We start from the raw sequence: 11779 nt of genomic DNA, 5'->3' as shown, positions 1-11779 counted from the left end.
GAAGGAAGGAAGGAAGGAAGGAAGGAAGGAAGGAAGGAAGGAAGGAAGGAAGGAAGGAAGGAAGGAAGGAAAATAGGCTTCCTTCGCTTAAAAGATAAAGTTGAAAAACCATTGGGGAATGGTTTAAGACCTTAAAATGTGGAAGCAGGATGGCCTGACTCCTCCCTGTCTTTTCCCAGTGCTTATTGCAAACCTACTATGTGCTGTTCAAGTTTTGGGGACACTGTTCGAGTCCCTGGGACACGGGTGACCTCTATGGATGTGGTCCACAGTGGACCTCTGTGATCAGTTACTCTGAAGGCATGAAACAGGGGGATTCATCCCATCTTTGGGGTTCAAGGAAAGCTTCCAAGAAGAAGCAACATTTGAGTGAGGACCTAAAGGACAAAAGATATTGACTGAGGAGGGCCGGGCGCGGTGGCTCACGCCTGTAATCCCAGCACTTTGGAAGGCCGAGGCGGGCAGATCACAAGGCCAGGAGACCAAGATCATCCTGGCTAACATAGTGAAACCCTGTCTCTACTAAAAATACAAAAATTAGCTGGGCATGGTGGCGGGCACCTGTAGTCCCAGCTATCCGTGAGACTGAAGCAGGAGAATGGCGTGAACCGGAGAGGCGGAGCTTGCAGTGAGCCGAGATTGCGCCACTGCACTCCAACCTGGGCGACAGAGTGAGACTCCGTCTCAAAAGAGAAAAAAAAAATTGAGGGGAAGAGAAGCTGCCAGGCACAGAGCATGCGCAAAGGCCCAAAGGTAGGAAGGAGCAGGGCACATTTAAGGAACAAAAAGTCCACTGAACCTGAGGCCCACGGAGGAAGATGAAGTGAAGCTGGAAAGGTGGGTGGGGCCAAATCACAAAGGGTCGCCAGGCCGGAGTGGAGTGCAGTGGCGCGATCTCGGCTCACTGCAACTTCCGCTTCCTGGGTTCGAGCGATTCTCCTGCCTCAGCCTCCCGAGTAGCTGGGACTACAGGCACATGCCACCACACCTGGCTAATTATCGTATTTTTAGTAGAGACAGGATTTCACTATGTTGGTCAGGATGGTGTCGGTCCCTTAACCTTGTGATCTGCCCGCCTCCACCTCCCAAAATGCTGGGATTACAGGCGTGAGCTACCGCGCCCGGCCACAAAGGATCTTCTTACACTGAGAAGGGTCCAGAATTTCCACCCTGAAAGCACTTAGGGGCAACAGGGGCAGGAGAGGCTAGATACTTGCCTTGAGACTGCATTAACAAAATGCTTTTCACATGGTCAAGAAAACTGGTTTATAATAATCAAGGTGCAGTGGCTCACACCTGCAATCCCAGCACTTTGGGAGGCTGAGGCAGGAGCATCACTTGAACCCAGGAGTTCAAGGCCAGCCTGGGCAACATAGGGAGACCTCGTCTCTACTAAAAACATTTTTTAAAATTAGCTGGACATGGCAGCCAGGCACGGTGGCTCACGCCTGTAATCCCAGCACTTTGAGAGACTGAGGTGGGCGGATCACTTGAAATCAGGAGTTCGAGACCAGCCTGACCAACATGGCGAAACCCCATCTCTACTAAAAATACAAAAATTAGCCGCGTGTGGTGGCAGGCGCCTGTAGTCCCAGCTACTCGGAAGTCTGAGGCAGGGGAACCCCTTACACCCGGGAGGCTGAGGTTGCAGTGATCCGAGACTACACCACTGCACTCCAGCCTGGGCAATAGAGCAAGACCATGTCTCAGGAAAAGAAAAGGAAAGAAAGAAAAGGAAAATTGGCCTATAACAAAGAATGGCCAAAACTCCACAAGCTGCCACTGGCACTGCATCTAGGTCTTCGAGGCTGTCCTTCATTGTGTTGGTCCCCAGGAGTGGAGGGTGTTAAGCAATGATGGGAGGAGACTGAATCAGAATTGGATTTGAATCTGAGCCCGGTAGCTGTGTTCATGTCCTTGGGCTGGTAGTGACCGTGGGCTGGTGCCTTCACTTCTCTGTGCCCCTCTGTGCCTCAGTTTCCTCTTGTGTAAAAATGGAGCTCATTCCACCCACCTCACCGTGAGGTTGTGAGGAACGGACGAGATCAAGCCCACAAAGCACTCAACACAGCGCCTGGTCAAAAGTGAGTGTTTGGAGTATCCCCAGCATCCAGCCTTCCTCCGCCTCCCCGCTCACCGCTTCCACCTGTCAGACCGCCGTCACCTCCTGCCTGGACCATTGCAGTCGCCACCTCACTGGGCCCCCAGCTCTCCCACCGTTGCTTCTCATGGTCTGCTCCCCTCATGGGCATCAGAGGAATCCTCCTAAAACCTAAGTCAGGCCACGTCCCTCCCATGGCTCCATCTCACTTGGAGTAAAAGTTAAGGACCTCGCTGTGGCCTGCGAGCCCCATCACCCCTCACCACCAGCACCCCTCTCTGTCCTCATCTCCTCCCACTCTTCCCCTCTCTCATTCAGCCCCAGGCACAGGGGCCTCCTTAGTCCCTCTGGAAGAGCACAGGCACAGTCGCACCCCAGGGCCTTTGCACTCACTCGTCCTTCACATAGCCACGTGGTTCTGTTCCTTCCTCCGTAGCCTGCTGATCATAATAGTTCAGAGCACGGACTCTTCAAGTCTCAGCTCTGCCATCTACAAGTGTCCTTGGGTGATTTCTTCACCTTTGTTTCCTCATCTGTATGATGGGTTCCTTCATAGGATAAGTGTGAAAAATCAAAGGACTGGTATTTGGAAAGTACCTAGAACAGTGAAGCACCTATCAGGTGCTGCAGAAGTGTGTGATGATGAATAAAGCATGCCACATTCTTAGGAAGAGCTTCCCTGGCCTCCCTCTCTGACACTGCAGCCTCCCACCCTCCCTGACCCCCTTTTCCTGCCTTTTCTTGTGTCATTAGGAGTCCCACCATCTGACATGAAATATACTATCTGTCTTCCCCACCTAGAAGAGTGTAGCTAGCTGTGCGAGCTCTTGGCTGAATCACTAAAACTCTTTCGGCCTTATTTGCCTCATTTGCCCACAAATTGGGGAGCTTTGTCTATTTTCTTCTTGGCCGTTTCCCTAGACCAGTGCCAGGCACATAGCAGGTGCCCAGTAACTATTTGTTGAATGAATGAATGAGTGAATGAAGATCATTATTTGTATTATTCTCCATACTGCTACTGTGACCCCTGGGGTCCTCTGCTCACCCCGTCCAAAGGTGAAGACCCCTCCCCCGCTCACCCCCCTCCACCCTGTGTGCCCCCGCAGAGGAAGGCGAATACTTCCTGAAGGTGCTGATCCCCAGCTACGCGGCGGGCTCCATCATTGGCAAGGGCGGGCAGACCATCGTGCAGCTGCAGAAAGAGACGGGAGCCACCATCAAGCTCTCCAAGTCCAAAGACTTCTACCCTGGTGAGCCCCGGCCCAGGTCTCTGCCCTAGGCCTCCCTGCCCTTCCTCCCTTTCTCCTTTTCTCCCTCCCACCTGGGCCCTAGATAGGGGGAAAGTCTGCCCTAGGGACAGTGACAGTGGTGAGGAGGGGGCCTCCCTTCCCCCTAAGGGGACAGAGCTGCCCCCAGCCCGAGGGGCCTGGCCGAGCAGATGGGGGTGGGGGCAGGGCAAGACAATGGGCCTACTGCATATTCATGAGCTCATTTGCATGATGCGCTGGCAGATGTGTCTTTTCCCACACACCTGCCCCCTCTGGTCAGTTGGAGGAGCGAGGGTGGGGAGAGAGGCAGGTGTCAGGGCGTCCCTCGGGGCCTGGGGGCCAGCCGGCCGTGTTCCACAAATGTGCCCCCCCGCTTTGGATTTCTGTCACCCCCTCTTGCCCAGTCTCACTGGTTTTCTCTGTCTCGGTGTCATTCTTTATGTCTCCTTCTCATTCTGTTTCCGATTTCCCATCTCTTGCTCCCCTCCGCCTCCCTCTGTCTCTTGCCCCTCTGTCTGCCTCTGTCTGTCCATCTCTCTGGTTCTGTTTGGATATCCCCCATCTTTTGTCCTGTTCACCTGTCCTCTGCTTTCCCTGTCCCTCCCCTCCTCTTCTCTTTTTGTCTTCCTGTCTCTCTCCCCATCCTTTCCTTCCCTCCACCTCTCATAGCCTCACGTTTTTCCTTTCCTCTTGTCTCTCTGAACTCTGTTCAATCATCCATTCAACCAATATCTACTAGCCCCCTCTCACTGGGGTCCTCCTCTGCTGGCGTCACCCATTTCTTTCTGCCTCTGGTTGTCTGTCTCTCCCTTCCTGTGTCTCTTTTTTTTTTTTTTCCCCCTAAGTCTCATCTCCCTCCTGGTTTTTTCTTCCCTTCCTCCAAACCCAGTCCCTTTTCTGCCTCTCCTCCTGCTCCATCTTTCTCCCCCAGCCATAAATTTTCCAAGCCCCCTCCACTCTCTATTCCCTCCAAAATCTCTCACCCCTCCCTATCTCCCTCCCAAGACTAATGCCCGACAAGCATCGACATCTAGGATTCCAGGGAAGGCTTCCTGAACTGCATCTTTGGTCCAGTGCTGGTTCTAGTTCATCCTTAATCCCCTTGGATTTTTTAGGTCAAACACCAGAGCTGGAGCCCAGGGTCAGTACACGCTCATTTTCTCTCTCTCTCTCTCTCTCTCTCTTTCTCTCTCTGTCTCCCCCCCATCCTCTCCTCTCTCCTCTCTCCTATCTTTCCCTCTCTCCTCCCTCTCTCCTCCCTCTCTCTCCTCCTGTCTCTTTCTCTCTCTGCTCTCTCTCTCTTCTCTCCTCTTCTCTCTCTCTCCACCATCCACCCTGCCCCCAGCCTCCCATCTCACTAAGCAGCTTTGGCAAGAGGTTTAGAGAAAAATCGAGTGAACCAGGCACACCTCCTCCTTTTCTCTTCCACCCTGGCCCAGTTTTCCCCACTCCCCTGTAGCCCACAAGGTATGGATAAGACCTCTGTTCGGAATGTTCCTCCGAGGACACTTGGTTCCTTGCTCCTGGGTCACATTCTGTGCCACGAGACATGTCGTCCCCTCCCAACCCAATGACACACCCCACAGGCCAGGCAGCTGGGAAACCCAGAAGGCAGAACAGACCTTGGTCCTACCAGGTCAAACAGTATTCAGACAAGCAACAGGAGCCAGCGTCTCTCCTCAGCCCCTGGACATGTGGTCAGCCCCCATCCCCACTCCTGGCATGCAACTTCCAGATCATACAGCATGAGCCCGCTGCTGACTCAGAGAAGCAGGACACAGCCCCATGTGTCCTAGTCCTGTCCCCAGGACTTCCCAGAACCCCACAGGAATGCAGGAAATGGAAAAGCTACTGCAGGAGACAAAAAACATTTCCCTCCACTCCTGGCTTGACACCCTGTCATTCATTCATTCACTCATTCATTCAACACACATTCTCTGAGCACTTCCTCTATGCCAGCCCTGTGCTGGACAGAAATGGGGACAATAGCAGTGGTTGAAATGTCCCAACCTTGCTTCCTTGGTTCTCATATCCCAGCCAGGGAGGCAGACATCACATCGGTGATGACCCAGAGTGGTCAGGGCTGGGACAGGGAAGTCCAAAGGTTGGTGGTTGGAGCCCAGGTGGCACAAAGGACCCAGCCCAGGGAGGTCAGGAAGAGCTTCCTGGAAGAGACGACCAGAGCAGTAGAGAAGAATGAGCGAGGTAAAGTGCAGGCAAGTGTGCCCAGGAAGACAAAATGGCGTACTCAGAGGCTACTGAGCAGTTTGGTCAATGTAGCCAAAGCAGAGAGAACATGTGAGAAATGACAGTGGAGAAACTGAAAGGGCACTCTGGGCCTAGTACGTTCGCATGCACAAGCACACACACACTCACACACACTCACACTCTCACAGGCACACTCACACACAGTCTCACACGCTCACACCCTCACACACATGCTTACACTCACACTGACATGCTCACACCCTCACACACATGCTTACACTCACACTGACATGCTCACACCCTCACATTCATTCACACTCACACACCCCCACACACGCTTACATAGTCACAATGCTCACACTCACGCTCTTTCACACACACACGCTTACACACTCTCCCACTGTCACACATGCTTACACACACTCACATTCTCACACACTCGCACACACCCCACGCTCACACACACGCTTACACACTCATTCACACTCACACACCTCACACACATCCTTACACTCACACTGTCATGCTCACACACTCACAACCCCACACACACGCTTACACACACAGTCACAATGCTCACACTCACATACACACACACAGCTCACACACACGCTTACACACTCATTCACACTCACACACCTCACACACATCCTTACACTCACACTGTCATGCTCACACACTCACAACCCCACACACACGCTTACACACACAGTCACAATGCTCACACTCACATACACACACACATGATTACACACATTCCCACTGTCACACATGCTTACACACACTCATTCACACACACTTCGCTCACATGCACCCCCCACTCACACACACGCTTACACACACAGCCACACATGCTCACACACTCATTCACATTCACACACTCACATACACTCACACACACGCTCTCACTCACACACTCACACACACTGCACTTGCGTTTCTACTACACGAAATAAAAACCTACCCAGCACTTAACCCCAAGGGAAGGGCAGAACACACAAAGAACCTCCCCTCCTTTGTGATGGGTCTCAAAGCCCTAGATTCAATCCATCCAGGCCAGACATACATGGAGCAACTGAAATGCAAACAAAGGCAGGTACCTGCCCAAGGGCCACACACACTCCCTTGCGTCAGCCCAGATCCACCCTGGGGATTCTTTTTTTTTTTTTTTCTTTGAGACAGAGTCTTGCTCTGTCACCAGGCTGGAGTGTAGTGGCACAATCTCGGCTTGCTGCAACCCCCGCCTCCTGGGTCCAAGCGAGTCCCCTGCCTCAGCCTCCCGAGTAGCTGGGACTACAGGCACGCGCCACTATGCCCAACTCATTTTTTAAATTTTATTTTAATAGAGACAGGATTTCACCATGTTGGCCAGGGTGATCTTGATCTCCTGACCTCGTGATCCACCCACCTCGGCCTCCCAAAGTGCTGGGATTACAGGCTTGAGCTACCACCACCGGCCACCCTAAGGATTCTAAAATGCTGTCTGATGTTGAAAATCTGCTTGAAACTTTAGACCCTAACTGCTGAAGAAAAGCACAGACACACACACTTTTTATTATTTATTTATTTATATTAAGACAGGGTCTTGCTCTGTTGCCCAGGCTGGAGTGCAGTGGCACAATCGTGGATCGCTGCAACCTCAGTCTCCTGGGCTCAGGTGATTCTCCCACCTCAGCCTCCTGAGTAACTGGAACTACAGGTGTGCACCACCAGGCCCAGCTACTTTTTTTTTCTTTTTTTGAGACAGAGATTCACTCTTGTTGCCCAGGCTGGAGTGCAATGGTGCGATCTCGGCTCACTGCAACCTCCACCTCCCCGGTTCAAGTGATTCTCCTGCCTCAGCCTCCCAAGTAGCTGGGATCACAGGCGTCCGTTACTATGCCCAGCTAATTTTTTGTATTTTTAGTAGATATGGGGTTTCACCATGTTAGCAGGCTGGTCTCGGACTCCAGACCTCAGGTGATCCACCCGCCTCAGCCTCCCAAAATGCTGGGATAACAGGCATGAGCTGCCACACCCGGCCTGTATATTTTTTTTGTAGAGACAGGGTCTCGCTATATTGCCCAGGCTGAACTCCTGAGCTCAAGCCCTCCATCCGCCTTGGCCTCCTAAAGTGATGGGATTGCAGGCATGAGCCACTGTGCCTCACCACACACACTTTAAAAAGCATGTTTATGGTTTTATAACACACTTCCATCAAAGCGCAAAGTCTTGAACGACTACTTAATATATTCATCTTCTTTTAATATCAAAAATACAAAAACAAAACTGTCATCATTTTATGCCTCCCTCCAAGACACACACATAGAGCTGATCACTCCATACACACCAAATTTAGCAGAATGCAGAGACTCTGAAGCCAGACACCTGGGTTCAAAACTCCGAACATTCACTACCACCGTCTAAGAGAACTTGAACAAATCTTGAGCCTTCTCTATGCCTCAGTGTCCTTAGCAGGGAATCAGGGACAATCAATAATGATATTGCCTACTTCATATTAAGTGAACACGTATGTATAAAGTACTATGGTCAAGCATGATGGCTCACATCTGTAATCCCAACATTTTGGGAGACCGAGGCGGGTGGATCACTTGAGGCCGGCCTGGCCAACATGACGAAATCCCATCTCTACAAAAAATGCAAAACTTAGACAGGCGTGGTGGCACATGCCTGTAATCCCAGCTACTCAGGAGGCTCAGTCATGAGAATCACTTGAACTGGGAGGCAGAGGTTGCGGTGATCCGAGATCGCACCACTGCACTCCAGCCTGGGTGACAGAGCAAGACTCCGTCTCAGAAAAAACAAAACAAAACAAAACAGTGCTTAGAATGGTGCCTGACACTTGGGTTGTATAAGGGTCAGCTGTTATTATTAGACACTCTTTGGGGGCTTAACCAACCCCCCAAAAAGCCCCTGTGGGCCACCTTGTAAGAACTACAAGGGGATGGGAGGTCAAGGACTTCCTGAGTTTGAAGGAAGCTTCACAGAGATGCAAACCCTCGGCCTGCTCTTCCTGGGGCATCCACCTCCCCCTACCCCGCCCCCTAGTTCCCACCCCAACCCACACCCTTTCCTATTTACACCAGACGGAGGCAGACTGCAGGCTGACTCACCCTTGGCTCAGACCAAGCCATTGTTCTGGGGCTGGGGGGGGGTAGTAAGAGTGAGGAACATGGCCCAAAGCGGGTGGGGGATGTCAGCTACACAAGTGACCCACAGACAGTGGCGCCCAGACACATGGCGAGGCTAGCCTGCCAGACTGGGAAGTAGCAATCGAGGAGTCAGGGTCATGGCACCAGCGTGCTGCACTGAAGTGCTTGCTGGACACTGACGCACACCCCAGGTATCCCAGACACACAGGTACACAGCCACACGGCGCCTGGCACACACTCAAGACCTCTTTTTTTTTTTTTTCTTTTGAGACAGAGTCTCGCCCTTTCGCCAGGCTGGAGTGCAGCAGTGTGATCTCTGCTCACTGCAACCTCCGCCTCCCAGCTTCAAGCGATTCTCCTGCCTCAGCCTCCCATGTAGCTGGGACTACAGGCGTGTGCCACCACGCCCATCTAATTTTTGTATTTTTAGTAGAGATGGGGTTTCACCATGTTGCCCAGGATGGTCTCGATCTCTTGACCTCATGATCCGCCCACCTCAGCCTCCCAAAGTGCTGGGATTACAAGCGTGAGCCACCGTGCCCAGCCACACTCAAGACCTTTTACATTCTTAGAGGCAGAACCCCCTTCAAGGAGAGAGAGAGACACACTCACACTCCACACATCACACACATCCCGGCTCACCCAGGCACGCAGATTCTCACACTGACCAGTCAAGTTTTCTTTGTCTCGCTGTAATTCACATGCTGAGACACACACACACATACACAAACACACCAGTCATCCAAAAAGTCCCACAAACTGACACCTGAGTCTGTCTATCTTGCTGTCTCCTTCTCAGGTTCACACATGCCAGTCATAGGGTCTTTCCTGTCTCCAATACATATATATATACACACACTGGTCATCCAAATAGTCTTAGAAACATCCAGAAGTGTGTGTCTCTTTCACTTTCACAAACACACATACACACACAGATGCAGACACACACTGCCATCCAGTCTCAAAGTGGTATATATTCATTGTACAGCCTCGATCCCACTTTGTGAGATTCTTTTGTTTCTTTCTCTCGAACTCTCACACACACTCAGCTCTGTCTCACAAAGAGTCTACGTAACCTTGATCATCAAAGCGACACCAAAGTCTGGCCCACACACGAGGGCACACATGAACATCTTCACCAGAATCACTGTGTCACATAGTCTGTTCATAAGGCAGTCTCTGCACTTTGTCTTCTACAAACACAGATTAGGATCATCTAGTCAGTCCTGCTTAAGTACACACACACACACACACACACACACACACACCCCACTCACCAAACAGCCTCGCAGACACACACGCTGGTCACAGTGTCACCCAGAGTCTCTTTCACGCATATATCCCAACACCCCCCAAGTTTCTCTCTTCCCCGTGCCCCCACTCCCCAACACTCTCATGCAGAAATGAGAAGGATGCCCAGGACAGAGCCACAGCCAGTATCTGGAGAATCTCCAGGAAAGACACCCATCCACCTCCCTCCCCAATTCCTTGGTCCCCACTCCTCCACGAGTAGCCTTTGACCCACCCTGCTCTCCCCTGTCCACACCCCTGCCCTCCCCCACCCCTCAGCCCTCCATCTGGTGGGTTCAGACAGGCCCTCAGGCCTCTCCTCTGCCTCCCCCATCCCCCAGCTCTTCCCCCATCCTCTCCAAAAAGCCCAGAGGCCGACGCTGCAGGCTTTCAGGGGTTGCCATGACAACAGGGCCTCGTCCCTCGTCCCCCTGGGGGTGGGCTGAGGACCCGGCCAGCCAGACCGATAAGGGGGTTCCAGTTACTGTGGCAACCGTTGCAGGCCTGAGCTCTCTGCTTCCAGAAGGGGAGGAGGGTGGAGTGAGTGAATGGTTGCCAAAGCAACCAGGGAACCGCAAGAACTGAGAAGAGGCAGCTGAGCCCTGTCTCCCCTGCCCAGGGCTGCTGTGGGCATCGCAAAACACTTAAGCATCATTCTTCCATCCCTAGAGGTTGTTTTAGGGGAGGGAGATGAAGTGCAGATTATAAAGCAGGATTCCACTCGTTCTCCCAGCTACCTGTCATGGCCTAGGGGCCCATGCCTGCTCCCCCAGGCTCACTGTGTGATCAGTCAAATCCACTCTCTGGACCTCAGCTTTCCTCTTCCATTAAATGGGGCCTGTCTCTCAGGAATGTCCCTATTCCTGTCTCATGAGTGTGCCCTCTCTCTCCCTTGCTCAACAGGAACCACAGAGCGGGTATGCCTAGTACAGGGCACAGCAGAGGCCTTGAATGCTGTGCACAGCTTTATTGCCGAGAAGGTCCGAGAAATCCCACAAGCGATGACCAAGCCTGAGGTGGTCAACATCCTTCAACCCCAAACCACGATGAACCCCGACAGAGCCAAGCAGGTCAGCTGGGACAGAGACTGGGTTGCTGTAAAGCTGGTGACATTCACGAAGAAACATTCCTCCCACATCACTACATTACTGTGAGGTTCAATGGGACAAAGCTGATAAAAATCTCATCAGTCAAAGACCACATGGTAGTGGTTAGTATTATTCTTAGGGAGTCAGCTCTAATAGTATAGAAAGGACTCCAGACCATTTGGAGCGGGCTTGATTCCAGAGAGGGAGTGAACGTCTGGGAGAATGTGGCACGATTCCCTACTGTTCAATCCTTCCTAGGATTCTCTAGTTCCTCTTCTCCCTTCCACCTCATCCCATTGTCTCTCCGAACGACCTGCCTCCCACTTCCTGTTATCGCCGGAAGTGACCTCAGTGACGGTTCAGTCACATCCAGAAGAGTTTACAAATAGTCTCTCATCCTCCTTCCCTCCATAATTAACGTATGGAGGTAGGGGTGGTGTTTCATTAGCGAGAGCAGATGTGGGTCCCTCTCCTACACAGCCCTCTCCAGGAAGGAATGGAAAGGGGCGGGCAGCGCTCCTCTGTTGCCTCAATTAGGGGAAGCTGTGGCATAGGGGCGTGGCAGGGAGTGGCCAATCGCTTCCCGGGCCTCTCCGGTTGCCATGACGACGGTGCGCACCGGGCAGGTGAGCTCCCCTCGAAGCTGCGGGCCGCGCGGCCCGGACCCGGAAG

The 11779-nt window shown here is 52.4% G+C and overlaps 1 protein-coding gene across 1 annotated transcript in view; it reads left to right on the top strand.

Moving 5' to 3' along the window:
• The window catches only part of LOC105535897 (RNA-binding protein Nova-1-like), a gene marked incomplete at its 5' end in the record, with an annotated part of 35478 nt that overhangs the window by 9135 nt on the left and 14564 nt on the right, over nucleotides 1-11779 (top strand). Inside the window, 2 exons of the mRNA XM_011975153.1 lie at nucleotides 3208-3351; nucleotides 10923-11089. Coding sequence (XP_011830543.1) covers nucleotides 3208-3351; nucleotides 10923-11089 — 311 coding nt within the window. The remainder of the gene's footprint in view (nucleotides 1-3207; nucleotides 3352-10922; nucleotides 11090-11779) is intronic.

Source organism: Mandrillus leucophaeus, unplaced genomic scaffold, assembly GCF_000951045.1.
Source record: "Mandrillus leucophaeus isolate KB7577 unplaced genomic scaffold, Mleu.le_1.0 Scaffold151, whole genome shotgun sequence".
NCBI classification, from domain to species: Eukaryota; Metazoa; Chordata; class Mammalia; order Primates; family Cercopithecidae; genus Mandrillus; species Mandrillus leucophaeus.
The sequence above is the reverse complement of the archived record's forward strand: the minus strand, read 5'-3'. Positions and strand labels throughout refer to the sequence as shown.